Below are 26,630 nucleotides of genomic sequence, written 5' to 3'. Positions count from 1 at the left end.
TTCTTTGGCATCCAAATCTACTTTGAACATGTAGAAAAAATAAATGCTGTAAGTCAGTGGTTCTCACACATTTAGCACCAGGACCTACTTTTTAGAATGAGAATCTGTCAGGAAGTGACATCATCAAGCAGGAAAATGTTTAACAATCCTAGGCTGCAATCCTACCCACACTTAGGGCCCAATCCTATCCAATTTTCCAATGCTGGTGCAGCTGTGCCAATGGGGCATACGCTATGTTGTGTGGTGGGGAGGCAGTCACAGAGGCCTCATCAAGGTATGGGAGCATGTGTTCCCTTATCTGGGGGCTGCACCAGTGCTGGAAAGTTGGAAATAATTGGGCCCTTACCCAGGAGTAAGTCCTATTTACTATCATTGTTAAAAACATATATGTAGTCGCCTGTGAAAAGTACAGGTCTGTAACATTTCCCCTAGTGCAGTCACATACCATGATAGTATCATGTCTAATATTAAAAATAAAATATTGAAATGAATGGTGACCCACCTGAAATTGGCTCACAACCCACCTAGTGGGTCCCAGCCCACAGTTTGAGAAACACTTCTGTAAGCTGTCTTGGAACCTTCCAATGGGAATGTGGAAAATTACAATTTTTTTAAATTGCAGAGGTGAAGGGTCCAATTTTAACCAACTTTCTAGCACTAATGCAGCCCCAAGGAAAGGGAAGAAATGTTCCCTTACCATGAAGAAGGCTCCATGACTGTTCCCCCCCCCCCCCCGTAGGATACAGTGCTTCCCCCATTGGCATAGCTGCATTTGTGCTGGAAGTTTGAATAGGATTGGGCTCTGAGGTGATTATGTTATTTAGAGGTATTTGTTTCAGGTGAGTGAGATAGGATTACAACCTTGTGCAGCCATGCTGATGGGGCATGCACAGCATCCTGTGGTAGGAAGCCAGTTAACAGATGCTTCTTCAAGGTAAGGTAAGATGAGGTTTACCTCATCTTTGCCTAAATGAATTTGTCCAAGCCTTAAAATAGACTTTGCTCCCTAGCCTGCATCCACAAAACAAGATGTTTGATGGGCACAAAGAGCAGGGCCTTGTTGGTGGGGCTATCTCAGTGACAGAACCCGTTTTGGATGCTGGGCCCAAATCCAGTCCTTGGCATCTGTGGGTAAGGCTGGGAAAGATGTAAACCTTAGAGAGCTGCTGCAATACAGGTATCCCCTATTTTTCAACACATTTCTGTTCTTTCAACACATTATAGCTGGAAGTCATTCATTCAAGGCATGCTCTGCTCTTTCAACCTCTCTCTGCTGGTCTAAAAGCTAAAATTGCCCTCCCTCATGTTGATTTGCATATAACATGGTGATTCAAATTGTCTGGGTATGTGTATGTGAGAGAGAGAAGGCACATACCAACTTTAGCTTTGGGTCTATTCGCATTCCTGAAGGCATTAATGAGAGTCCATTTGCAGAAATCTTTGTATGACAGCAAGGAATTTGCAAGGCATTTGCAATTTTTTTTAGCTAAAAAAGCATTGGAAGCAACAAGTGTAAACTGAAAAAGACTGGTTTCCACTTTTTAACCATTTCTGCTTTTCACCCTGGCTTCATTCCCTAACCCAACCATTTTCAACCACTGTGCTGTGGCACACTGGTGTACTGTGAATGGTCCCCAGGTGTGCCATGGGAATTTGGGAGAGTGTCATTTATCAATAGGACCATTGGGGGATGTGAGCCCCCATTGACAGCACAGCCTGCCTTGTCAATTGTCAAAAAGCTGATGGTGTGCCTTGACCATTTTAGTACCTTGCCAGTGTGCAAGATGAAAAAGGTTGAAAAAGGTTGAAAATCACTGCCCTAACCTGTGAAATGAGTGGGGGAGGCCTGTATGATTATTGGACAGCTTCCTTTGTTCATGTATATAACATCCTCTCTGGGAGCATTCAACAGACACTCCCCTCTCTTCCTGCTTCTACAGTACAGTAGCAGTCATGTCTACTCAGAAGTAAGTCCTATTGAGTTCAATGGGATTAATACCAGTTAAGTGTGTATAAGATGGGTGTGAAACCTTTTTAAGCATACAGACATTTGGTCTGTACATTTTTTCTGTTGATTCTGTGCTGCTTTGGTCTTGTTTTATTGGTAACGTCTTACATATAAAATGGTTTCCCGTGTTTATTTGCTATGCCTAATCATGCTTGCTTCTTTGAGCACACGTGGTATAGAGACCAGTGGAGCGGAGACAAAATAAACTGTATGAAGCTTGCTTGGGCTGCAATTATATCTGCAATTACCTGGGAGTAAGCCCCATTGACTGTAATGGGACTTACTTCTGAGTAGGCATGCATAGGCTTGGGTTTGTGATCTGGCCACCCTCCAGGAGACTAGGGTTTCCCAAAAATTACAGCCCAAGCCTATGCCTATCTACTCAGAAGTAAGTCCCATTATAGTCAATGGAGCCTACTCCCAAGAAAGTGTGGGCAGGATTGCAGCCTGAGAGCCCACTCCTATGCCTGTCTACTCAGAAGTAACTCCCATTATAGTCAATGGGGCTTCCTCCCAGGTGAGTGTGGATAGGATTACACTGCAACCTCAGAGCCCACTCCTATGCCTGCGTACTCAGAAGCAAATCCCACTATAGCCAATGGGGCTCCTCCCAGGGAAGTGCGGACAGGCCCGGCTTGTCACTGAGAGCGGAACGGAGAGGGCGGGCTCTGGGGCCGCCCGGACCGGCGTGAGGGACACAGCCGCAGCGGTGACTAGGCAGGCGTCTGACGTCATCACTGCGTGACACGGCGCTGCTCTGCTCTGTCCTCCCGTCCGCCAAGTGACGACACAGATGCTTCCGCCAGCGAAACTAGTTCTGGGCGCAGTGCCGCAGTGTCGGGCGGACCGCGCGCTGTCCTGCGAGGAAGGGCGCCGGGCGGCAGTGCCGGGGCGGCTCCACTCAGAGCGGGCCCGTGTGCACACCGCCCTCCGGAGAAGCGCCGCCAGTGAGTCCCGGCCCCGGATACCTCCGCCTGCGGTAGTGGTGCTGAGGCCGCGCCGCCGCCATTTTGAATGCCAGGTTCCTGCCGCCGCCGCTGCCTTCGCCGCAGGGACCCGGTCCGGTGAGCGAGCGACTGGGGGCGCGCGGGGAGGGGCCTCGCGGGCACGCGCGCCTCAACCCGGGAGGAGAGCCAGAGACCGGCCTTCCCTCCCAGGGCGCGGAGCCTGGCCGGCGGCGGGGGGAGGATGAGCGGGAGCACCCTCGGCCGCCCGCCCCGCTCCAGCCACGAGCGCTGCGGCCTTCCGGCCGATGCCCTCCGGCCCCGAGGCTGTTCGGCTCTGGAGGCCAGGAAAGGCGGTCCGAGGCTGCTTTTACCTGGAGGAAGCCCCGTTGACTGTAGTGGGACTGACGCCTGAGTAGGCAGGCAGAGGGTTGGGCTCCGAGGCTGCAGTCCTCTCCACACTTACCTGGGAGGAAGCCCATTGGCTATTACTTCTGAGTTGACAGTTATAGGAGTGGGCTCTCAGGCTGCAATGCTGCCCACACTTTATTGGGTGGAAGCCCCATTGACTATAATGGGGCTTACTTCTGAGTAGACATGCATAGGATTGGGCTCTGAGGCTGCAATCTTAGTCACACTTACATGGGAAGAAGGTACACTATTGACTATAGTGGAACTTAGTTCTGAGTAGGCAGGCTTAGGGTTGGGTTCTGGGGTTCCAATCCTTTTCATACTTACTTGGGAGTAAGCTCCATTGGCTATAATGGGACTTACTTCTCAGCAGACAGACATAGAAGAGTCTCTGAAACCACTGCTGCCTGCAGAGCCTGGCCCTGGAGCAAGCAAGTCTCTCTTCACATGAGCCTAGGAGGTCATGTGCATGTGCAGGGGGGGAGTCTACCCTCTGGGGCTGGGTGGAACCCCTGACTCTTCTCCCCCCCTTCCAAGGAGGCAGATGGAGCTCACCCCCACTGCTCAGCTGACCTCTTGGAAGAGCAGTGGGGGCAGGCCAGTTAGTGTGCCTGAATGGAATCCAGAGGGGCTTAGCTGAGGCCACTATCCCATCTATGCTTATCTGAGAGTAAGTCCCATTGACTAATGGGGCTGATTTCTGAGTAGACAGGCATAGGCTCTCTCAGAGAAGCCAGAGGAGTTGGGGGATGTGCTCAACCCATTTCTGCCTGACAGGTGTGCACATTTGGTCCCTGTTGTGTATATGCAGCCTTGGGAAGAAATAGCTTAAGAGGGAGCGGAGACCTGGCTCTCTTTCCTTGGAGGTCCTTTCAGCTTCCCCTGTCTGGTGTGAAGGGTGTTGAGTGCATTTGCCAAAGGAGAGTTAATGATCACACAGGAGCATGACCATTGCTCCCTACAAAAAGCAGTTGCTCAAATCCATTGAAGGAATTGGGGAGTAGCACAGCATTTTTGACAGACATCTGTCCCCAAGGTCTTTGCTGCTCTACTATTCTGCTTTCATGGGCCATTTTCTCTCACTTCCCCATGATTGAAACTCCTTGCCAGGGTACCTGTGTGGGACACCTTTTTCTTCAACCCACCTTCATTTAAGCATTACCCCAAACTGAATGACTTTATTCTCATTCCTTCCTTTTTTCCTGGCTTCGTCTTTTCCACTTTAATTGTAATTTGTAGGCTCCCCTGGACAGGAACCTGTGCTCTGTGCTACATACTGTATTATTAGTGAATGGAATCCAGTTTCTGACAGACTAGCACATGTGTTCACCAGACTCTGTATGTCTTTTGGATTTGGAAGTGGGGCAGAACTGTAATATTCAGCAGACTTCTTTCTACTTCCTACATGTCTCTTGAGATCGAAAGTTTGGCTGTTAGATGACCCTGTTGCCCTTTGAGAATGGTGGTCTTCGTCTTTGTGTGTTGAATTTCTGTTCAGGAGCTCTGATCAGACCTGGAAGACTACTTAGTATTTCATGTTTGTTGTTGGAGCCTATAGGACCTCTGTACTCCTGCTTTTATTTATTTTTAGGGACATCTTGAAAACAGAAGAAATAAGATGAAGGGAGCTTGTGAAAAAATTTCCCAATGCATCCCAATGCTAGCTTCCTTGAGCTAGCTCAGAACATAGTTTAGAAGAAGCCTTGTAAGGAAAATGTAGCTATTTTGGAAATGCACAGAATATTCCCAGTTTGAAGAGACACTTGGCCAACAGACAGAGGCAAAGAAGGAAGGCCCATAGCCAGGGAGACAGACCAGGGACAGACTGCACTTGCTCCCAGTGTGGAAGGGATTGTCACTCCCGAATCGTCCTTTTCAGCCACACTAGACGCTGTTCCAGAACCACCATTCAGAGCGCGATACCATAGTCTTTTGAGACTGAAGGTTGCCAACAGCAAGCACAGCTATTTTAATGTACTGTCTCAGCCTGTAGTGCTTGTGCCATTAATACTGGGACAGCCTTGTAATTCTCCATTATCACTGTGGGATAGTCTACCTTACCAACCTTTAATGGCAGTCAGCTAAGCAGGGAGATAGTGAACTCTGACACAATACTCCAACTTTTATGAGCCATCCTGGGAAACTTGCAAGGAAGCCCTCCCTCCAATAAAGGAAATATTTCTTTAGTCAGCATGTGGTTAATGGTGGAATTCCTTGCCACAGGATGTGGTGGTGGCACCTGGTCTTTAAAAGGGGATTGGCTAAGGAGGAAAAAATCATCATAAATTACAAGCCATGATGGCTGTGTGTTGTGCTTTTGCCCACATTATTGCAGAAGAGGGTCCAGTAAGGTCTGTTCTGCTAAGCTCCCTGTTCTCAGCTTTGCCTAGAGATCCTATGCCCACTTTAAGACTAATTAGTTTCCCCAGCTTGACTATAGCTAAGTTTACCTGTACCAGCAGGAAGGAGACTAGTAGGTGGCTTGTCTGTAAATATGCAGGGTCCCAGCTCTCCTTCCAGGCAGCAGGCCTTCCAGGTAAGCAGCCGCACCTCAGCTTTCCACCACTCAGCAGTCTGTTTGTTAGTCCATAGGTCAGTGCACCAGTTCACCCTCCAGTCCATCCACCAGAGTGCTAGTTTGTTGTTCGCTTGCCAGTCCATGAATTCATGTGCCAGAAAATCAGTCCAATAAGTAGAGCCGTGAGTCAGTCTGTAAGTTCACAAGCCAGTAGGTCAGTTTAGTCAGTCCATTTTGTGAGTCTCCTCTCCCTCCTGCACTCTCACTTCACCTACAACCCACAAACTCTCTCAGCATCAGGTGCTCCTTATATCCTATAATGGCCTGACTGCCTCTAGTGGCTGCAGCTGTGCAGCACACCTCTGCTCAAAGCCCAGGCCTTAACCCTTAAAGGGGCCGCTGCTGACACCACATGCTATCTCCTTGCCCGATCTTCTGCAATTCCAGTACAAGGTCGCCCTTCATCCAGCAGGAGCTGACTTGTTAAGACTCTAGAACAAGGTTGGGCAGTGCTCAGGAAGCCCACAGCTGCTTAGGAACAGTCTGTTTTTCTCTCCTGTATCACTTTGGTGAGGCTTCCAGATGAGGTGATTATTCTTGTTGGAGGTATTTGACTGTTGTTGCTACCCTTCACCTATTGAGGTCATGTTCTGTTATCTCTCCCACTTCCCTGTGTCTTCATCAAGTTCCTTCACTTGCTGCCCTGGACATAGTTGCATAGGTTTGGGTGCCCATTTCTCTTTTGTGATGGGATTGCCTTTGTGGAGCAGGAGTAGGTCTGCTTTTGCCTAAAGCACTATTTTTAGAAGCACTTCAGTGTGGACAACTTCTTGAAAATGTGTTCAGAAAATTGTTTTATATTATGGAGGTTCCTTAAGGAGTATAACGCTCACTTGTCAATGTAGCAGAAGAGAGCATTGCAGGACAAGCCTTTCTAGATTTCCAGTCTGTGAAAAATGTGCTTGCTGGCAGTGTCCATATGATATTTCTCAGCAGCCAGAAAGTGGACCACATGGTCACTGCCAAGCTGTTTTCAGAAATGAGTGTTTGCTTCTTGATGTCGCCACTCTGCACATGTGCATGCTAAATATGAAAATGGTGTGAAAGTGGAAGGATGTGCTATATGGATTGTCCTCAATTTTTTGTGGGACTCACAGTGGTGTCCCATCCATGAGTCGGATCAGGACCCCCCTACAGGTAATTTCAGTATCATAAGGTGCACCTTTAGAAGCATTTACTTCATAGAAGGAGGGAGGACATACAGGTTTCTTTGCTCAGCAGTCTTTCTCTGAAGGAAAGGTCAGGACAGTTGCTTATGAAGAATTTCCTTTCCTTCGTGAGCAGTCAGCATAATGTTTGCAATGGGAAGAGAGAAGTGTAGTAGCGCTTAGTGGGAGAGGCCATAGCCCAGTGACAGGCTCCATCTTTGGCATGCAGATGGTCCCAGATTCAGTCCCTAGCAGGGTGAGATGGACAGAAATTCCTGCCTTGAAATCTTGGAGCACCCACTGGCCGTCAGTGTTGGCAATACTGAGCTAAATGGACCCACTGTGGTCTGACTTGGCATAAGGCAGTCTCTGTGTTCCTTGTGGCTTTGGTGGCTGAGATTTTGAAAGGTGCTGATGAATACTTGCTTCCTGGTCCTAGTTGCATGGGGGGGGGAGCAAATGAACAAGACTTATAATTCCTCCCTTTATTCCTTTCATGCAAGGCATCACTCTGCAGTAGGGAAAGTGCCCAGGTGGCTTATGGATAAGGTGTATTGGCCAAGGACTATTGTGTGTTGGGCATAAGCGTTGGGTCCCCAAGTGAGATGATCTGGTGTACTGTAAAACTTCAGCAGTAGCAGTTCTCAAACTGTGAGTCTGGGACCCGCCAATGGGTCATGACCCAACTTTTGGTGGTTGACGAAACTGAGGGAAGATTAGGCTGTTTGTATCATGGGTTAAACAATCTGCTACTGGGAGGAGCACTGGTACCCAATCTCCATTATAACCACACCCCTTGGCTTTTATAAATCAGGCAGCAGCCTCTAGAGCAGGGGGTCTCCAAGCTTTTCAGAACGAGGGCTGTATTATGTATTTTATGCATTTTTGCAGGCCAAAAAACATAAGTTTTATAAATAAATGAATTTTAAACGATTGAGTAAGTTTTACTTGAGTCTTTTTGTAATCAGCATGATATGATTCAGACCAAAGAGAAATGTGGCAAATATAAAGAAAAAAGGGTTTGCTTAAATTAAGAAATGATATATAATGAGTAAAAATGTCAAATGATAGCAAAAAAAGCAATAAAAATATTTTTAAAATGGGTGACAGAGCACATCACAGATAAGGGCTCTCTTCTGAATCAGTAACCCAAAACAGTGAGTTTAGCTTATGAGTGCATCTAGGACTTGAAAAGCAATCATCCTGCCCCATCGGACAGGTGGCCTCCAACAGGTTTTGTGCCGTCTTTAATCTCCAGAGGTTTACTGGAGGCTCCAGAGAGTCACAACTGACACATTTGTTGCTCTGGAAGGCTGCAGTCAGAATAGGAGCTCTGTCAGAGTGTCCCTATAGAAGTTGGGCTGTGGCTTCTTTCTGTTGATGGGAATCTGGCAGAGAGCCTCCCCCTTGCATGGCTTTCTTAACTGAACAGGGTTTTGCAGTTGACCCATGGAATAGGGAAGTGGTGCCTGCTAGATGATTGGTTCATCGTGGGATTTACCAGTTGTGTGCCTTTTGCTTGTAGCCACCATATTAGACATGATGCCATGCCGGAAGTAACTGGGGCCAGGATTCAGCTCTGTCAGTTGCCATCACCAGGTGTAGTGAAGACTGCGGCTGCTTCTCTTAGAAAAATCCACCCAGCATTGGCTGGAAGCAAGGAGGAAGGGGCAGGATTGGAAGAACTCCAGGTGCTAGGAAAGGGGGACCACACGTTGCAGCCACAAGATCAGCCCTGGGAGTCTGCTCTGAAAGCTCACAGCAAGCTAGTCTCTGGGGGGGGGGGGGCTTGCCACACCCATCCTCTGGGTTACAAATATTACTCTTATTTTTGGAGTGAGAACAAATGCATATGCAGGAAATACTTGCCCTGTGTTTCAGCTTAGAGGCTGGTGGGCATGGTGCAGTTGGCTGTTTTCCAGACTGAGGAGAGAAACTCCCCGCCCGAGTGAGTGCCACCTCTAACATTGAGGGACTTGGGCTGCAGCCTCTTGCCCAGATCTGTTGCTGAGAAGGTGTTATGTGCTTGCTGCTTTGTTGTAGTGCTAGTGTTTTTGTTGTTCTGATGATGGCAAACTACCCTGGGTGTCCTCGGAGATGGAGAGGCAGAACTGAAATGTTTTGATGATTGTTTGCAGAGGTTCCAAATGCAAGACTAGGGCAGGAGGGAAACAGACCCACGCATTTTGAGCAGGTTCTTTCAGAATGCCGACATCATTCAACCTTCTGGTTGTTCCTGGGGAGGGGGCATGTACAGCTCATACAAAATCTTCTTGGTTGATAGAGAATGATCCATTGAGTACAGGTGGAAGTCATAACTGGACGAGAGAGACACTGCGATGGTCTCTAGCCTCTTTGTGATGAGGTGGCATTTTAGTGGCTGTTGAAAAGCATCAAATTCAACTTAGCACACGTCAGCAGATGTTGTGTGTCCAGTACTGAACAGCATGGATTAGCCTTTCTGCAAGTTCCTTATTTGCACAATTTCTAGAAACACATTTCTAAATTTCCTGCTGTTCCTAAACACAACTTAAATGTACATCTCAAATGGAACCTTAGTCCAGTGTAATATGGCATTGAGGAAGCAGTTTTGAATGGACGTGTTCCACCTGAATTTTTTCTAAGGTGACTACCCACCCAACCCTGTGTTTTACCTGGATCAAAGCTGCACCTGAGATGTGCCATGTTGGTCACTGCTGCAGTTCCAACTATGACCAAAGTTATTCTCCCACGCCAGGGGGAAGGGCTTCTTCCATCATCTCTGGGGGCCTTTGACCCTGGTTTTCATTTCCACAGTCCCCCCTCTGATGTGCTTCTAGGTAGCATGCTGCTCCCCAGGACCTGCTTGCAGTTGACCCCAAGAATCTATTGGGAGTTGGGTCTCTGTTGCTGGGAGTGTAGCTTGGGCATGCCTGGGGAGGAGCAAAGCCAGAGCCTCAGGCTACAAGCCTGGGCACATTTACCTGGGAGTAAGTCCTGTTGAATATAGTGGGACTTACTTCTCACTAAACCTGCAGAGGATGGTGCGGTCACTCTTCCCGCTATTCCCACTGGGGATAGCGGTCCTAGAATATCTACAGAGAGTCTCAGCAGTGTAGTCAAGGCCCAGGGAGCTCCTCACAGGTTGACCTTTCAGGCTGCTCAGCTTCCGAGCTCCAGCACCCCTGGCACTTGCTCACTCTTTAGAAAAACAGAGATTGGTTACCACGGTTTAACTATCTTCTCTCCTCTTTTCCAGAGGATGCCAGCCCCCATTAGACTCCGGGAGCTGATCCGGACCATCCGGACAGCTCGAACCCAGGCAGAAGAACGGGAGATGATACAGAAAGAATGCGCTGCCATCCGGTCATCTTTCCGTGAAGAGGACAATACATACCGCTGCCGGAATGTCGCCAAGCTGCTGTACATGCACATGCTGGGCTACCCTGCACACTTTGGCCAGGTAGGCCCTCTTTTCTGCACCTGTTGCTGGGGCTGCGGAGCACAAGCGGTGACCTTTGGTCTGCCCAGGACCACCAGTATCCCTTTCCTTGGAACACAAAAGCCACCTGGGCATTCAGTGTGAAGCTCTGTTTAGTAACCCAATGGCAGCACCGGGTTTCTGAAGTTATGGTCCACAGAAAGGGGCTGCTGGAAGTCTTCCAACATGCCCTCTGACCAAGTGCTGCTTGTCTCTTTAGGCTGGCAGAGAAGTGCTGAGGACCCCTTGAGGGGGCAAGTGATTTTTCACACAAAGGAGTGTGATGTGGAGAGTGTTGTGATCTCTCTGTGTTGCTCTGCCATGTGTGGCAAGTAATAATTTTCAAGAACCCTGCAGATGTGTAAGCCAGGCTTTGAATTCTCCAGCACGCTCCTTCTGTGGCTTATGGCAGCAAATTCCATTGCATGGCCTTTGATTTTGCTTTGTAAGGACCTTGCTTCGAATGGACTATGACAGAAGGCTATGATATCTTGGTGGATAAAATGTGGGCTTTATAGTACTACTGCTGGCTAGGCTCCAAGCTGTCTGTACAACCTTTCCCAGTGAGGTCTGTAGTGGAGTGGAGTGCCCCCGGGGCCCGGTCTTGGGTCCTGTGCTGTTCCACATTTTTACAAATAATTTTTATAAATACCTGGATGATGGTGTAGAGGAGGTGCTTATTAGATTTGCAGATGGCATGAAGTGTGCTGGAAGGGAACTAACCTGCAGGATTGCAGACTCGGGATTCCAGACCTTGATGGACTCCACCAGTGGGCACAAACCAACAAGACAGTGGAGGCAAATGAAGAGCCCTGCGCACAGGAACAAAAAATCAGAGGCACAAATAGGAGACGGGGGGGGGGGGAGAGAGGGAAAGATTTGGCTGGCAGGAGCCCATGTTGGGGAAAAAGGGAGGTTTCTCAGTGGTCCACCCTCCTGGCTCACATTCAGCTTGTGATGTGGCCGCAAGGAAAGTGTTTCTGAGGGCATCTGCTGAGATGCAAGTCCTAGGTGGCGAGGAGTGCTGGCTCCTCTTTGCTCTACACTTGCCAGACCTCACTGAGAATGTTGTGTTCTGTTTTGAGCACCTTGTTCTATGGGCTTTGATGGTGGAGGGGGTGATGGGTTTGGAAGCCATCCTGTGAGGAATGGTGAGCAGAGCATGGCTGGTTTAGTCTGGAGAGGAGAAGGCCAAGGGAGCAGAATCATCTTCAGGCATCTGAAGTCCCGTCATGTCGAAGACCAGAAGGTTTTGTGCTATGTTGCTCTGGAGCGCAGGACTAGAACCAAAGAGTGTACAGAAACTGGTTTAGGCTAGACCAGGGGTTCTCAAAACTTAGCATCAGGACACATCTAAAAAAAACCACTCAAGCTTCTGAGGCTATAATGGTGATTGGGCAGTAGTGTCCTCTTCCCCGCCCCCCCAGCCAGTAGCAGGTTGTTTAACCCTTGATGCATATAGCCTAATCTGCCCTGTCAGGTTCATGACCTGTCAAAAATGGACCACGGACCCAAAGTTTTAGAATCACTGGGCTAGGCAATTTCCCAAGTACTCAAGCTATCCGGCACTGGAACAGTCTGCCTCAAGTGGTGATGGTGGTGGAGCTGTCATTCGAAGTGTCCAAGCAGAGGCCAGGCAGCCATCTGTCAGGGATGCTGAAGTCATCTGTGCTGAAGAGAGGGTTGAACTAGATGGCCTCCAAGGTCATTTCCAACTATCACATACTGTGTTTCTAGGAAGACTGCTGAAGGTGTGCTTTTTCCCCCCTCCCCATTTCCAAACAGGTTGGCTAGTTGGAAAGCTTTTCCAACTAGTTGATGAGCTTTTCTGTGGTGAGCAGACATGGAAATGCAGACCCCCCCTGGTGCAGTGCTGTTGTTTTAAGGGGCCTTGTGACCAGTTCCAGTTGGCTTGGAGGGTCAAGTGGGTCATTTCAGTCTTTTTGCTTTCCAGCAAGTGAGAGAAAGAGAGACAGCCTAGCCTAGGAAAGGAAAAATTGGCAGCTCTGCTGGGAGTGGTGAAAACCTGACTGTGGCTCTGCTGGTAGCTGCTCTCCAACCCAGGACGTTCCATGGCATGTCACTTGGGAGCCAGAGGAGGAGCAAGGGAGAGAGCCTGGGCTGGTCCCCTCCCTCATGGAAGCACAGGGGTGGGTTTGCTTGTCTTGTGTTCCCTGCAGGTGACGAGGATAGACCAGGGTCCAGGTTCCTCTTTTTCCTCCCTTGATCAAGGGAGAACGTTGCCCGGCTCATATTCCTGAGCTAAGTGCTGCAGGTGGCAGGCATTGCCCCAGCTGTTCTGCAGGGTGGGGTCTCCTCCCCAGAGCCCAGGGTCTGGCTTCTCTGCCTTTTCTTCCTGGCCTGCCCCTCCTGGAGAGCTTGCTCAGCACACCAGAGAAGCTCCAGGAGCTGCTGGGGAGATTTTGTGTCCTCTCTCAAAGCAGGACAAGCAGCACTGCAGGGAAGGGCAAGAGGCTGCCCTTTGCCATGAGTTGAGTTGGAAGTGGCGTTGCTCTCCAGATTCGGAAAAGTGTGCATTCTGGATCAAGCTGCCCCCATCTCTTAGATGCCCTCCCCTTCCTTTCTTTACTTCTCTGATCCTGAGGGCAGCAATGGGGCAGGTGGCCATGCCATCAGACGAACAAAGGTGGGGAGGTCTTGGTTTTTCTCCCCCCCCCCTGCTGTGTGGCCTGCGAGGCAGCAGGCAAGGAGAAGGTGATTGGGGTGCTGAGAGAGGCTTGGAAAGACCACGTACCCCGGGGGCACTATGAACTTCCTCCTCATCCCCACGTGAAAGAGCAGCAACAGGGTGGCACCCACCTCCCTGCAGATGCTTCTTCTGGGGTGTGCTCAAGGGGCTGCCCTAGGTGGACCTTGGGCAGCTGGAGGAGTGCAGAGCTCCGATGTTGCTGCTGTTCGAAGTCTGTCCTGGGGCTGCGTTTCTGCCTCCCCAGTGCAGGGGGCCAGGCAGGGTCAATGGGGTGTGTGCATGCCATAGCTTAGGCTATGCAGTGCATGTTCCTCCTCTGGGCTCCTCCTTTCCCCCACCAGGCTTTCTGCTGCCAGCCTCAGTTGCCGTTTTGTCCTCTGAGCAGCTCGTAGCATTTCTTCAGAATGCACCTGGGCACCAGTGGTGTTCATGGGAACACCCGCTCATTTGGGGACTCTGCTCACACGGTTTGCTCCTGTTTGGGCTCTGCAATGCTTTGCAGGCTGTGGGAGACTTCTTGTGGATTCTCTTGAGCCAGCCCTTGGTATGATCCACTTGGGTGGCAGTAACTGTGGTGGTGGCTGCCTCGTTGGCTGACTCCTCTGCCCTCCTCTTGCAGCTGGAGTGCCTCAAACTGATTGCCTCTCAGAAGTTCACCGACAAGCGCATTGGGTACCTGGGAGCCATGCTGCTGCTGGACGAGAGGCAGGACGTCCACCTCCTCATGACCAACTGCATCAAGAAGTAAGGACTGAGTTCAGCTACTGGGAAGGCGCCAAGGGAGGGAGCCCTTCTAGTCTAGCAGTCCACCATTGCTTCTTGGTGCGTAGCCTCTGAACTTCGAGGGAACCTTCAGCCCCCTTTACTAGTTGCCAGGGGCAGATCTCTGGTCCCTCATGAGTTCGTCCAATCCCCTTGTGTAGCCACCTGATTGGGTGGGCCTCACCCTGTTTTGGGGTAGCAAATTCCAGAGATGAATGGAATTGAAAGAGAGGCCTCCATCCTTTGTCTACCTCCAGCCTCCTGCTTGCCCAGGGGCATTTGTGTGCTGCTTGGAGAGCAGCCATGCTCTGCACCAGAGAGAGTCCCATCCCGGGCATCGGCTGACATGCTGCCTCCCTCCCTTCCCTTGCAGTGACCTTAACCACAGCACGCAGTACGTGCAGGGCCTGGCCCTCTGCACTCTCGGCTGCATGGGCTCCTCTGAAATGTGCCGGGACTTGGCTGGGGAAGTGGAGAAGCTCCTGAAGACCTCCAACTCCTACTTGAGGAAAAAGGTACCACTACCACCCCACGATGAGGGAGGCTGGGCAGCCCCTTCCATGAAGGCCCTGCAGGAACCCCCCTGAAGGGTTTGCAAGAGTCTTGCCTTCTGGCACGCAGCCTTTGACCACCCTACTTTTGGGCATTGGCAAGAAGAGTCCTTGCCTGCAACCTGCTCCTGGCCTTGGGAGCCTCCCTCTCCCTCCCAGGCCATCCTGGGTACTGCTTTGCTCCCTGGACCCCTGTTCCTGCCATTGTAATATGTGGCACAGAACCAACCTAGTTGTTCTTTGTCTAAAAGCACCCACTTGCCAGGTGGGGGAGGGCACCCTACACTCAACCCCACATGGACATGCCTATCCTTCTGCAGGCAGCCTTGTGTGCTGTTCACGTGATCAGGAAGGTGCCTGAGCTCATGGAGATGTTCCTGCCAGCCACAAAAAACCTGCTGAATGAGAAGAATCATGGTGAGGAGGTGTCCCCCACAGCCATTCCTTTCATTTTTGAGGGACAGAGCTGTGCAGTAGGTGTGGTGAGGTTCCCACAGCTCCGTGGAAATGGCAGTGCACACACACGGCTGGTGAGGTAAAGAGCCTTGTGTCTGCCTCACCTTCCTGTGCTTCAAGCCCCAGCCATGTTGGTCTTCTGCTTGCTCCCTCCTGCCAGCAGGGTGGAGGAGGTTGGGCTACAGAGCAGAAGGGTGCACTCCAGCATGTCCCACTTGGCTCCTGGAATTGTGTGGGCTAGTGACACAAACCTGCTGTGATGCATCTTGCTGATCTGAAGGGGAGAGCTGCTTCTGCCTCATCTGTGCAGCCTGTGGCTTTTGAGCAGGGGGTGGGGTGTAGGTAGCCCAGGCTGTCCACCATGGAGCTTGGTGTTTGTCCCCACAAGGTAAGGCGGCTTTGTTGGTGCTGGTGGGCAGATGAGATGGCTGCTGTTGGGGCCAGTAGAGGTCCTGGCTGTCTCTCACCCTCCTACCAGGAGCAGCAGCCTGTGGTGGGAAGAGTCCAAATGGCTGGCTGCTGGGTCCCAAACTCCTGGTGGTTCATATGGAGTTGTTTTCTAGAATGTGGGCAGGTGTTTAACAGTTCCCAGCCTGACAGTGCTGGGGGAGCAGCCAGAGGCCCCCACAGTACCTTGGTACATCCACCTGTTACTGGGCTTTGCACTGTGATGTGATGGGTGCCCTGTTCTCTCTGTCTCTCTGGCAGGTGTTCTTCACACCTCTGTGGTCCTTCTCACTGAAATGTGTGAGAGAAGCCCAGACATGCTCGCCCACTTCAGGAAGGTAAGTTCTTTCCCAGTGGCCATCTCTTTCCCGTGTCGCATGGGCTCCCAAAGGACATTGCCACAAGCTCTGGCCACTTGGGAAAGTGGCTGATGCTCTAGCTAAGCTCATCTTCTGTTCACTGAAACTGTCAGTCTCCTGCCTCCCGGTCTGCCTGTCTCTTGACTGTGCCAGGTTGCATCTCTTGTGTGCTTTCTGCGGCAGTGGCTGCTGCTGGGTGGAGTGGGACGGTGGTTCAAGCCTGACCACTCTGCCTATGAGAAGCTCCTGCAGAGTGGCTTCACTTGCCTGAGTGGCTGAGCAGCAGCGGTGGTGGTGGTGGGGGCAGCAGCGGGTGATACAGTGCCTGTTGTGCCCAGGGGGAAATCTGTGGTTCAGCTTTGTTTGCCAGGCCTCCAGTGCTGACTGGACCCTCCCACTCCACGCACCAGCAGTGAGGCTGCTAGCAAAGAGCTTTTGCCAGGGGAGGGGTTGTGGCCTTGGCCACTGAGAGACTGGAGCCACTGCTCCACCCTTGGGAGAGCTGGGGGTGGTTGTGCCTGGGGGTGCCCTGCCCGCCTTGTGGTGGATGCCGTGAGCTGGTGCTCCTCGCCCTAATGCCTGCTTCGTCTCTTTTGTCCCTCCTGTCTGGACCCCTGCTGTGTTGTGTTAGAATGAAAAGGTAAGCAGCGCTGCTGTTCTTCTTCTTTTCCTTCTCTGCAGTGCATGCTTGCGTTGGGCCAGGGAGGCGCTCCTGCCTTCCCGCTCAATTGGTGTTTCTCACACCAATGCTGATGCTTGTCTCGCAGACTGAGGGCTGAGTGCATAGACACCTTGATTCAGCCTAATGCCCAGGGCAGCCTTTCCCTAGGGAGAGCCTGCTTCAATTTCCCGTCCTCAGCAGAGCCCTGTTGGGTCAGGCCTGCGGCCTCTCTGGTTTCACTTCCTGTATCTCATGGGTCCACAAGGTCATCCCCTAGCTGGGTGATGGTTTTGGGGCACTCTTGGTGTCGTCATCCTTTCCATTGCCTGGGCGCCACTGTGTCCCTGGGCAGTGGGAGTTGGGGGCAGAGGAGGAGGAAGAGCAAGTGAATGAGTGTGTGGGGAGGGTCTGTCTGGTTTGGGGCCCCGCAGGTTATTCTGCTCAGGGCATTTGCACCTGACTGGCTGGAGGGGCAAGCTGAGGTGGGCATTGATTGGTGACCCCCTACAGCTGAGCGTGAGGCTACACTCAATTGGGGGTTCTGTGATAGGGGGCTCTTGGGGACTGAAGCACATGAGAACTCTCAGTTCCCCTCAGCACAAGGTAGGGTGGGGTTTTTCACCCTGCGAAGGGTGCCTTGGCTCTTGCATGTCTGGCCTGCTCCCTCACCCCTGTGAAGGACAGGCTTGACCACTATACACCCCAGACTGAGGAGTGCTGAGCCGTACTTGACTAGGATACACCTGAGACTGAGGAGTGCAGAGTGTTTATGCAATGTCCTGATAAAACATAATAATACAGGTATTTATATACCGCCTTTTTTGGTCGTCAGATTTCTCCTCAGACTTTATTCAAGGCAGTTTACATAGGCAGGCTATTTAAATCCCCTAGGGATTTTTGCAATTGAAAGAAGGTTCTATCTTTCAAGAACCACAACATTCCAGATGTTTCTCTCTGATCTGGTTTCACATTCTGGCCTCCATCCTGCCAGGCTCAGAGCGGATGGAATAACTCGGCTCAGCTTGTCAAGGCTCAGCTTCAAGGTCGCACGGTGCCAGTGGCCTCGAACTGGCGACCTGCGGATGTTATCTTCAGGCAAACGGAGGCTCTACCCTCTAGACCAGACCTCCTGATGTTTTGATATGTCCTCAAACTGATAGACTGTAGGTTTTTGGGGGGGACGGGGACGACAGAAACTGTCTGGAGTCCCAGTCCAGAGCACCCAGGGCTGATCTTGAATTTTCCCTCTGAGACCCAGGCAAGCTGAGCCCCACAGGGCCAACAGGCCTGTGCTGGCTGCCTTGGAGCACACCACACTGTTGTGCAGCTGTGCAGGCTGGCAGCAGGACTGTTGTCCTTCAGCATGATGGGAGGTGGCAGCAGGCAAATGAGAGAAACTGCCTGACTGAGTCCAGGTAGTAGAAGCTGGGCTGAGCCAGCAGTCATTCTGTGGCCCTGGCTTCTGCTGTCAGTAAAGAGAAGTGTTTGTTTCCAGTGAGCAAGATAGGATTACAGCCCAAGTCTTATTGAATACAGTGGGCTTACTTCTGAATAAAATAACACCTCCAGCCATCGGCCTTGTCTGCAAATGCTCTTGGTGAGATGGCTAAGGACTCTCCTTGGGAACAGTTGGGATCAGGGGGTGATTCAGGAAGCTGCTGACCACCGTCACCAATAGCACTCCCCTGGCCTTGGCCCCTTGGCTTTTTAGTCACTGGTCAGGAGCAAGGGTGCCACAGGCCCTGATGAGGGTGGCTCTGTGTCCCCCACAGCTTGTGCCCCAGCTCGTTCGCATCCTCAAAAACCTCATCATGTCTGGCTACTCCCCGGAGCATGACGTTTCTGGAATCAGCGACCCCTTCCTACAGGTACAGGTTTGGGGACAAGGGAAGGAAGGGTCAGTTCTTGGCAAGCCCTACTAGAGGGGGAGGGTCCCCCATGGCTGGCTCTGCTGGAGCCTTCCGTGGCAGATGTAGCTGAGCAGGTGAACCTGGTCTCTTCAGGTACGCATCCTGCGGCTGCTGAGGATTCTGGGCCGGAACGACGATGACTCAAGTGAAGCCATGAATGACATCCTTGCCCAGGTGAGTGGGGGGTGGGTGGGGGGAGAGGGCTGCATGTGCAACCCCAACACTTTCCCCAGATAAAGCCAAGAAGGGTCCCAAGAGGTGCTGCCAGAGGTGGGCCAGGGTAGCCTCCCCAGCTGGGAATAGAGGAAGGTGGACCATCTTCTTTCTGGATTCCAGGTGGCCACTAACACTGAGACAAGCAAAAACGTGGGGAATGCTATTCTGTATGAGACAGTCCTGACGATCATGGACATCAAGTCTGAGAGCGGACTGCGGGTACGTCACACATGTGGGGCTCTGAAGGAGGTGGGCTGGGCAGGGCATTTTGCAAGATGTCTCCGCAGTCAAGCCTGCATCATCAGGCGACCCCTTGTGTGTAGGGGTTGACCTGGAAATGGCTCCCCCCAGGGCTTTTCAGCAGCGGTTACTTGAGCCAAGCAGAGGCAGCCATTGATTTCTGGCCCTTGGGACTTGCCAACTTTATTCCCTTGCCAGAACCCCATCAACTGAATCCCCCCCCCCCAGGCAGCCACCTGCTGTCTGCCAAGGTTGCTGGCCAGTGCCTTGTTTTTAATGGGGGGGTCGGGGGCTTGCTCCCAGCCTCCTTGTGCAGTGCTTTGGCTCAAGAGAGCACTGAGGAGCCCTGTGCAGTGCTTCCTGACTCCCCCCCCTATCCTCCACAGGTATTAGCCATTAACATCCTTGGCCGGTTCTTGCTCAATAATGACAAAAACATCAGGTGAGTCTGTGCCTGTCTGGGGCGGTGGGGCAGCCCCAGTTCTTTCAATGCCTGCACTGGTTTCCATGGGACAGCCTTGGTGTGGCTGGTGTTGATGCTACTTCACATGAGGAGGAAGCATAGTGTGGCCCCATCTGCCATGCAGTCCTTGGGACTGGCTGTGTGCAGGTTGTCATGGGGGAGTCTGGGCTTGGATTTATGTCATGAGGAATAACCCCTATTGCCCCAAGGAAGCCTGATGTGCCCAGCACTGCGGTTGAGGGGCAGAGATGGGGGGGGGCGCTGCTGTCATTGTTTGTTGGGCCGTTTGCCTGCTTCCCAGCAGTACTGACTGCAAGTACTGCGTTCCTTCTGCGCCACAAGGCAGAACGGCTGTCCTGAGCTAAACGTAGCAACTCCCTTTGTGCAGATACGTTGCCTTGACATCCTTACTAAAGACTGTGCAGACTGACCACAATGCTGTGCAGCGCCACCGGAGCACTATCGTAGACTGTCTAAAGGACCTGGACGTTTCCATCAAACGGTGAGCCAGTCTGCCCAGAATAGGTGTACTTGGCTGGCAATGCCTCGCTTCTCTGCCTTGCCAGTGAAATGGTAGCAGAAGTGCAGCAGTGCTGCTCTTGCCATAAGTGTTCAAGGTGCTTCTGTGAACAAGCCTGACCGTGCAAATGCCCACATCTCACCCTTTTCTCCCAGTGGGCCCCCTCAGGGTGGCATCCAAATAGGTCTGATGACTAAAACCCCCTTGCAGATTACTTCCCAGCACAGAAGGTATGAAAGGCGCTTGGCCTCCCTCTTGCGGTGCACAGATTGATGGGGGGTATGGCTCACCCCATGGCCTGAACTGAGGAGGCAGGGCTTCCTCTCTGAATAAATTGGGCAGGCTTCCATTTTTTGTGTATTTGAAACATGCATCTAGAATCCTTGTGACTAGGAAGCAGTGGTTTTCATTGTTGGTTAACAGTAGCTGGCCAGTGATGAAGGGTCCATTCTGTCCCTCCCCAGGGCCTGGAGGTGCTGCTGCCTGCTGGTGTAACTGTTGCTCCTTTGCACTGCAACCCTGGCAGCCCTCACAATAAGACTTCCATGCTGAACAATGTAGACATTCGGTAGAATGTGGATGGCTGCTTGTGGGGGAGGGAGGGAAAAGAAGGCATGAAGGAGGAGTGACAGTTGTGTTGGCAGGCAGTCATTGCTCCCACCTTCAGGAATGGGGGGGGGCAGGAAAGGGTGTGTCCCTGGGCAGCATTTTGCTCTGTGTGTGTGTGTGTGTGTGTGTGTGTGTGAGAGAGAGAGAGAGAGAGAGAGAGATGCAAGTGTATGCATTTTAAATCTATGTGTGATGATCGTATTGGGGTTTCCTAGGTTTACAAATGAGCTATGTTTTACCTGTGAGAAGTGTAGGAGGGCTCCAGCAAGTGCCCCTCCCCTGCTTTCTTCTGCATTGCAACAGTGTGGGTCTGCAATCAGAAAGGGGGTTACCCCTGCTGCTGCTTACCTCCCCAAGCCCTTACTTCATCATCCTGCTGGTCTCTGATGGTGCTTGGCCACTCCCGGGAACTGTGCTCTGGGCTCCATTGTGCAGATAGGGGATGTGTGTCTATCCTTGCCAGACCTGCAATGCACGAGTGTGGGAGGGGGCCAGTCTTGTGGGTTCTCACTGGGCTAGTGCTGTTGTAGGATGAAGCCTGAAAGTGATCCATCGGCAGAGCGCCTGGCGCACTGGTGACACTTCAGCAGCTGACAAAGCACGCCTGGCACCCCCAAGGGCCTTGCTTGGGAAGGGGTGTTGCGGGGTTGTGGCTTCCATACTACCTGTTTGGTGGGATGGGATTGGAAAGCTGGTGGCATATTGAGCCTTCCCTGGTGGGCTGAGGCCCAGACCAGGCTCACAGGGGGGCCCCCCTGCTCTCCCTCTTGCCAGGCGAGCGATGGAGCTGAGCTTTGCTCTGGTGAACGGAAACAACATCCGGGGCATGATGAAGGAACTGCTCTACTTCCTGGACTCCTGTGAGCCAGAGTTCAAGGCAGACTGTGCGTCGGGAATCTTTCTTGCTGCCGAAAAGTAAGAGGCTCTACCAGTCTGGCTTCTCAGTCTGCGGCTGCCTCTCCTGGCACTGGGGGGCCTCAGCTTGCCCCCACTCAGGCAGCAGAGCAGGACAGACTCCCTCAACCTGCCCTGTCACTTAGCTCTGATAGATGCATACTGGGACCTGAGGATCTTTCTAGGGGAAGGACAAGCAGAGGGTGGTTGTGTGGCCACCTAGATGCCGGGGGGGGGGGGGGCAGCCTGGGTGCATTCTCATGGATCTGTGACTGCTGCTCTTTCAGATATGCTCCTTCAAAGCGCTGGCACATAGACACCATCATGAGAGTCTTGACCACGGTAAGCGGGGTCCTTGAACATGTCCCGAGCCTCTGGAGGCATTGTATTCAATGGGGAGGGCTCCTGCTCGGGGCTGAGCAACCAGGGTGGCAGTTCCCTTTTCCCTGAGGTGCCCCAGAGAGGTGACTCAGACAGCGCAGGGAGTGCTGTCTTTGGGAAGGGTGAGCACAGCCAGCCAGGTCTGAACCAGCTGTCTTTGGGAGGGGTGAGCACAGCCAGCTAGGTCTGAACCAGCTGCCCTGGTGTGCCACACTCTCCCAACCCTGACACTCTCAAGTCTTCCAGTTAGGGATTTCCCCTCTCAAGTTCCTGCCTCCTGATATGCCCCCCTTCTGTCTGCCTACGCTCCACAAATGTGTTATCTGCAGCAAGGAGCACGGCCTAGCACTTGCTGCTGCACTGGCCTGGCTGGCTCCCATCTTAGGCCTTCGGCAGGGTTTTCATGGCCTGAGTGCAGCTTGCTTGTGGTGCATGGTCCATCTTGAGTCTGGGAGAGGAGCAGGCCAGCAGTTGTCCTGAGCTAGTGGGCCAGGGCAATGCCTAGCCTCTCCTCTGGCAAGGGCACTGGACTGCAATGCCTTGCTTGCCCCGATGGCTCCTTAGTGCCTTCATCTTGCAGGCCGGGAGTTACGTGCGCGATGATGCTGTGCCCAACCTCATCCAGCTCATCACTAACAGTGTGGAGATGCATGCCTATACTGTGCAGAGGCTCTACAAAGCAATCCTGGGCGACTACTCCCAGGTAAGTTCTTGGTGTGCGAAGCCGCTTGCTGGCATGGGCTCTGGGTGCCTCTTGCTGCAGCGGGCTGAGACGTGTCCTTTCCTCCTCTGCTAGCAACCTCTGGTGCAGGTGGGTTCCTGGTGCATAGGAGAGTATGGAGACCTCTTGGTGTCTGGCCAATGTGAGGAGGAAGAGCCGATCCAGGTAGGTCTGGGGTGTGTGGTTGGGGGCTCTGTGGAACGGAGCCAGAGTGGCCCTGCAGCATGGCAGCTCTTCTGATCCCTCCACCTCCTGGCTCGCTCAGGTCACGGAGGATGAAGTCCTTGACGTTCTGGAGAGTGTCCTCATCTCCAACATGACTGCGGCTGTCACGAGAGGCTATGCCCTCACAGCCATCATGAAGCTGTCCACGCGGTTCACTGGCACAGTCAAGTAAGTGCCTTCTGGGCAGCGCCCTGGTAGAGAGAGGCTTGCCCTCTCCTCCTGATCTTGTACCTCTCTGCTGTTTCAGTGACTGTGTACCCCTGGCTGCCTCCCTCCATCTCTCTCCTTGTTTGGGAGGGGCAATGAGGAGCAGGTGGCTTTATGAGTGCCGAACTGGGCTTCTGGTTTGGAAGGACAGGTGCTGTCATGGACACCAAGTGGTGTCTGAGGACCCTGAAGGGGGGACAGCTGAAACGGGCACATGCCACTACCATCAGTGCCCCCCTTGGCTGCTTGTCATGGCTGGGCTTCCTGTCTCCCCACCTCCAGCCGCATTAAGAAGGTGGTGTCCATATACGGCAGCAGCATTGATGTGGAGCTCCAGCAGAGGGCAGTGGAGTACAATGCCTTGTTCAAGAAGTATGACCACATGAGGTGAGTAGAATGCTGAGCACCAGGCCGGGCAGGGTTCCTGTGGCTTGTGCTGACAGCCCTTCCTGGCACCACTATACATTTGTCCTGTGATGGGGGAGCATTGTTGTTCTCTCAGCTGTGGGTGGGTGCGCCTTGTGTGCCCCACTGGGAGGGGGTCTTTGGCGCTTTGTTGGTGTCATGGAAAGATGTGTGTAGAGAGACCTGTTCGCATGCAGGGCTTATGCTGGAACTGAACAGCCACAGTGGGTGGGAGAAAGGACCAGCCCCCTCCCCACCTTGCGAGAAAAGTCCAACTGAGCCTGAGCAGGAGTGACCGTCTTGTCATCTCCTCTGTAGGTCAGCCCTGCTGGAGAGGATGCCAGTCATGGAGAAACTGACCACCAATGGCCCGACAGATGTTGCTCAGCCCAATGGGGAGGCAGAGCCAGCAGTGCTGGAGACCAAGCCACCTCTCTCAGGCCTGCAGCCCACCAGTCAGGTACTGGAGTGGAGGAGACCAGCTGCCAGGAGTGTGGTGGCCACTTCTGGGATCAAACTTTGGGGATGGGGGGAATGGGTGCTCTACAGCACATGGCTAGCAGGAGGGGAAGGGGTGAAGCTCACTCAGGGACAGCTGTTAGCCCCACTCAGTCTCCAGAACCCACAGGCTGCCATGTGGACTGGGTGTGGTGTTCACTGCTTGGCTGGGTGTCCCTCATCAGGCAAATGACCTGCTGGACCTCTTGGGAAGCAACGACATCACGCCTGTGATCTCAACAGCCCCTCCAAACAAGCCTGCTTCTGCTGGTGGCGAGCTGCTTGACCTCCTAGGGGACCTGGCCCCCACAGGTGAGGCACTGGTCTGCTGGAGGGGAGGAGCCCTTGCCTGCCTGTCCTGGCCAGCTGCATCCTGGCCTGTCTCTTGTGTGGTGTTCCCACAGGCCCTGCAGCACCCGTTCCCGCTCCGCAGCTCTCGCAGCCCCCGTTCCTGCTGGATGGACTCTCTTCACAGCCAATTTTCAACGATGTCCCTCCTGGTAGGTGCATGGGCAGCAAGGGGTGGGCCCCAGCAGAGGATTCCCCAGCACCTCCAGGCACTCAGTGGGCTTCTTCTCCTCAGGCATCCCCCCCATTACCGCCTACAGCAAAAATGGACTGAAGATTGACTTTGCCTTTGAGCGCTCAAACACCAACCCTAGTGTGACCGTGATCACCATTCAGGCCTCCAACAGCACTGAAGTGGACATGACGGATTTTGTTTTCCAGGCTGCGGTACCAAAGGCAAGTTTCAAGTCCTCCAGACAGGAGCAGCTGCCTCATCAGCCTCTCAGGGCACTTTAACTTTGGGGATTCTTGGGGAGGGGCATATCCTTGGAAAAGGGCTCTGCTGGTGTCACTTCATAGAGAAGGGCTGGCCCTGAGAGTGCCTTGTGCTGGTCTGGAGTCTGTGTGGTCTGCTTCTCTTCCTCATGCCCACCTCCCCATCTCAGGTGCTGCTCAGGGTGGGGGGAAGTGCCATGCCACACTTTTCCCTGTGCTGTCTGGAGCTGGGCCCTCCCTTTGCAGAAAGCCGGTTGAGATTGGAGATCACTCTTCTTTTCACCTCTCCCCAGACATTCCAGCTGCAGCTCCTGTCTCCCAGCAGCAGCGTCATCCCGGCCTTCAACACAGGGACCATCACACAGGTCATCAAAGTCCTGAATCCACAAAAGGTGAGGGTGAGATCTGCCTCCACAGGCTGGACTCTGCTTTTGAAGACCTCAGTGGTGTGCCTGGCGGGGGGGGGGGGGGAGAGGAGATTAAAGTCCTGTGGAGTAGAGGTGTCTTGGGAACCTCAGGAGCAGCATGGGGATGGGTAGGTGCTTGCAGCCTCACCTGCCTTGATGGTAGATGCTATGGGAGTGTCCCTCCTGCAAAGAGGGTCACCTCCTCCTCTTGTCTCCCACTCCTGCAGCAACAGCTCCGCATGCGGATCAAGCTGACGTACAACCACAAGGGCTCAGCCATGCAGGACCTCGCTGAAGTCAACCACTTCCCTGCCCAGTCCTGGCAGTGAGCACCAGCGCTGCCCTCCTCACCCCACCTGGCCAGCTGAAGGAACTCTGGGTTAGAGCACCCCCACCAGGAGTCCACCATGTCTCCCCGCCCTCCCCAGCAGCACCTCATGACCCGGGGAGCTGAAGGGAGCTACTGTGGCCCAGTGCGAGAACTGGCCTGGCTGGCCACCAAGCCCCTCTCTGGAGACATTTGCACCCCCTCCTCTCCTGGCCACTGAGCCATGCCTGCTGCCTCCCCTTGTTCTTGGAAAGTGGGGCAAGGGTGGGCAGGCACACTGTAGCATGTGCCCTCCTCCCAGCAGTGAGGGGGCTGCTGTTCTCCTCTTTGGGCTGTCCTTCGGTGGGCGGGAGGGTGGGTTTTGGTTTGGTTCCTTGGCAGTGGGGTTGCCACCTTCAGGCTCTTTCATCCAGAGTTCACATTGGAACCTTCTTCCAAGGATGCTGTTGGCCCTTTCTCTGTGGAGTCCCCTGATGTCGGGGTGCCTTTTATACACTAGCTTTCCCACCTGAAGGCAGTGGCGTGAGTTTGAGAAAGGGGCCCGGCTGAGGTGTATGGTGGATTTGCTGTTCTGGACAGAAGCTTGGCCTGGAGAATTTAATGCTGGAGGTGAGCAGCGGAGCCACACCCCTGAGAGAGCTTTGCCAGGAGCGTTTCACAATGGACATGGCAGGCTCCCCCAGCAAGTGGCTCTTCCAGGGGCTCCCACCTGGAATCTTGGAACTGGTCTGGTCCTTGGCTGCCAGCTGTGGGAGGTGGGTAGAAAATTGTTGTAGGCAAGAAGGTGCTTAGCGATGGGGGCACCCCTTGCCTGCAGAAAGACTCATCTCAAGACTCCTCTACTACAAAGCTGCTGCTTCCTCCTCCTCTTGGCCCTTTTCATTTCCTGAGTCTGTCAGAGTCCTGGATTCCATTTGAATTCGTTCTCCTCCTGGGACGTTTGTGTTGTATCTGTAATATTGGCACTGAAATAAAGACCATGCGGTTTAATGAGACTTCTGCAGTGACCCCCTGGTTTGAAGGCAGAGGAAAGGGGCTGTTCTTGACCTGAAAATGCCCCTCCCACTACCAGGAGGCAGGGCCAGCTGATCACGTGCAGGGCAGCCTACCTTAGAGAGCTGAAATATCCCTTGTTCTCCAGACCAGCCCTGCCTCTGCTGGGAGATGGTCACCAGCTTACTGGGCTCCCTTGCTCAGTGATCTAGATGGTTCTGGGGCAGACAGGGCTTGGGCCGCCCAAGGGATTGGGGGGGTGTTACAGCAGGGCTCCCAGTGGATTGCCACATTGGTGGTTGAGGAGCCCATCCGTGTCTGTATGAAGGAGGCTA

At 52.9% G+C, this 26,630-nt stretch overlaps 1 protein-coding gene and 1 non-coding gene across 2 annotated transcripts; both read left to right on the top strand.

Moving 5' to 3' along the window:
- The first annotated feature begins 2,804 nt into the window (after nucleotides 1-2,804).
- On the top strand, nucleotides 2,805-26,297 carry AP1G1 (adaptor related protein complex 1 subunit gamma 1). Its single transcript, XM_066637024.1, has 23 exons — nucleotides 2,805-3,072; nucleotides 10,328-10,531; nucleotides 13,879-14,003; nucleotides 14,395-14,536; nucleotides 14,893-14,989; nucleotides 15,737-15,813; nucleotides 18,268-18,363; nucleotides 18,499-18,579; nucleotides 18,742-18,840; nucleotides 19,248-19,303; nucleotides 19,713-19,826; nucleotides 21,228-21,368; nucleotides 21,635-21,689; nucleotides 22,309-22,431; nucleotides 22,525-22,614; nucleotides 22,715-22,842; nucleotides 23,164-23,268; nucleotides 23,605-23,746; nucleotides 23,970-24,096; nucleotides 24,189-24,284; nucleotides 24,368-24,528; nucleotides 24,861-24,959; nucleotides 25,202-26,297. Exons 2-23 carry the CDS (start codon nucleotides 10,331-10,333, stop codon nucleotides 25,301-25,303), a joined length of 2,457 nt encoding a protein of 818 aa, XP_066493121.1. The 5' UTR covers nucleotides 2,805-3,072; nucleotides 10,328-10,330; the 3' UTR covers nucleotides 25,304-26,297.
- On the top strand, nucleotides 20,971-21,056 carry LOC136660789 (small nucleolar RNA SNORD71). The gene has a single exon (XR_010794915.1). It is a non-coding gene; the product is annotated as a small nucleolar RNA SNORD71 (small nucleolar RNA).
- Nucleotides 26,298-26,630: the final 333 nt, after the last annotated feature.

Source organism: Tiliqua scincoides, chromosome 9 (genome assembly GCF_035046505.1).
Source record: "Tiliqua scincoides isolate rTilSci1 chromosome 9, rTilSci1.hap2, whole genome shotgun sequence".
Classification (NCBI taxonomy): domain Eukaryota; kingdom Metazoa; phylum Chordata; class Lepidosauria; order Squamata; family Scincidae; genus Tiliqua; species Tiliqua scincoides.
Note: the sequence above shows the minus strand (reverse complement) of the source record. Positions and strands in the feature narration are given on the sequence as shown.

What these genes read in the sequence shown, in the direction of transcription:
- AP1G1 (XM_066637024.1), top strand. Translation starts at nt 10,331, where the DNA reads ATGCCAGCCCCCATTAGACTCCGGGAGCTGATCCGGACCATCCGGACA. An exon ending in ATCTTTCTTGCTGCCGAAAA is followed by an intron (nt 21,369 to 21,634) that starts GTAAGAGGCTCT and finishes CTGCTCTTTCAG; the next exon opens with ATATGCTCCTTCAAAGCGCT. An exon ending in TCCTGGGCGACTACTCCCAG is followed by an intron (nt 22,432 to 22,524) that starts GTAAGTTCTTGG and finishes CTCCTCTGCTAG; the next exon opens with CAACCTCTGGTGCAGGTGGG.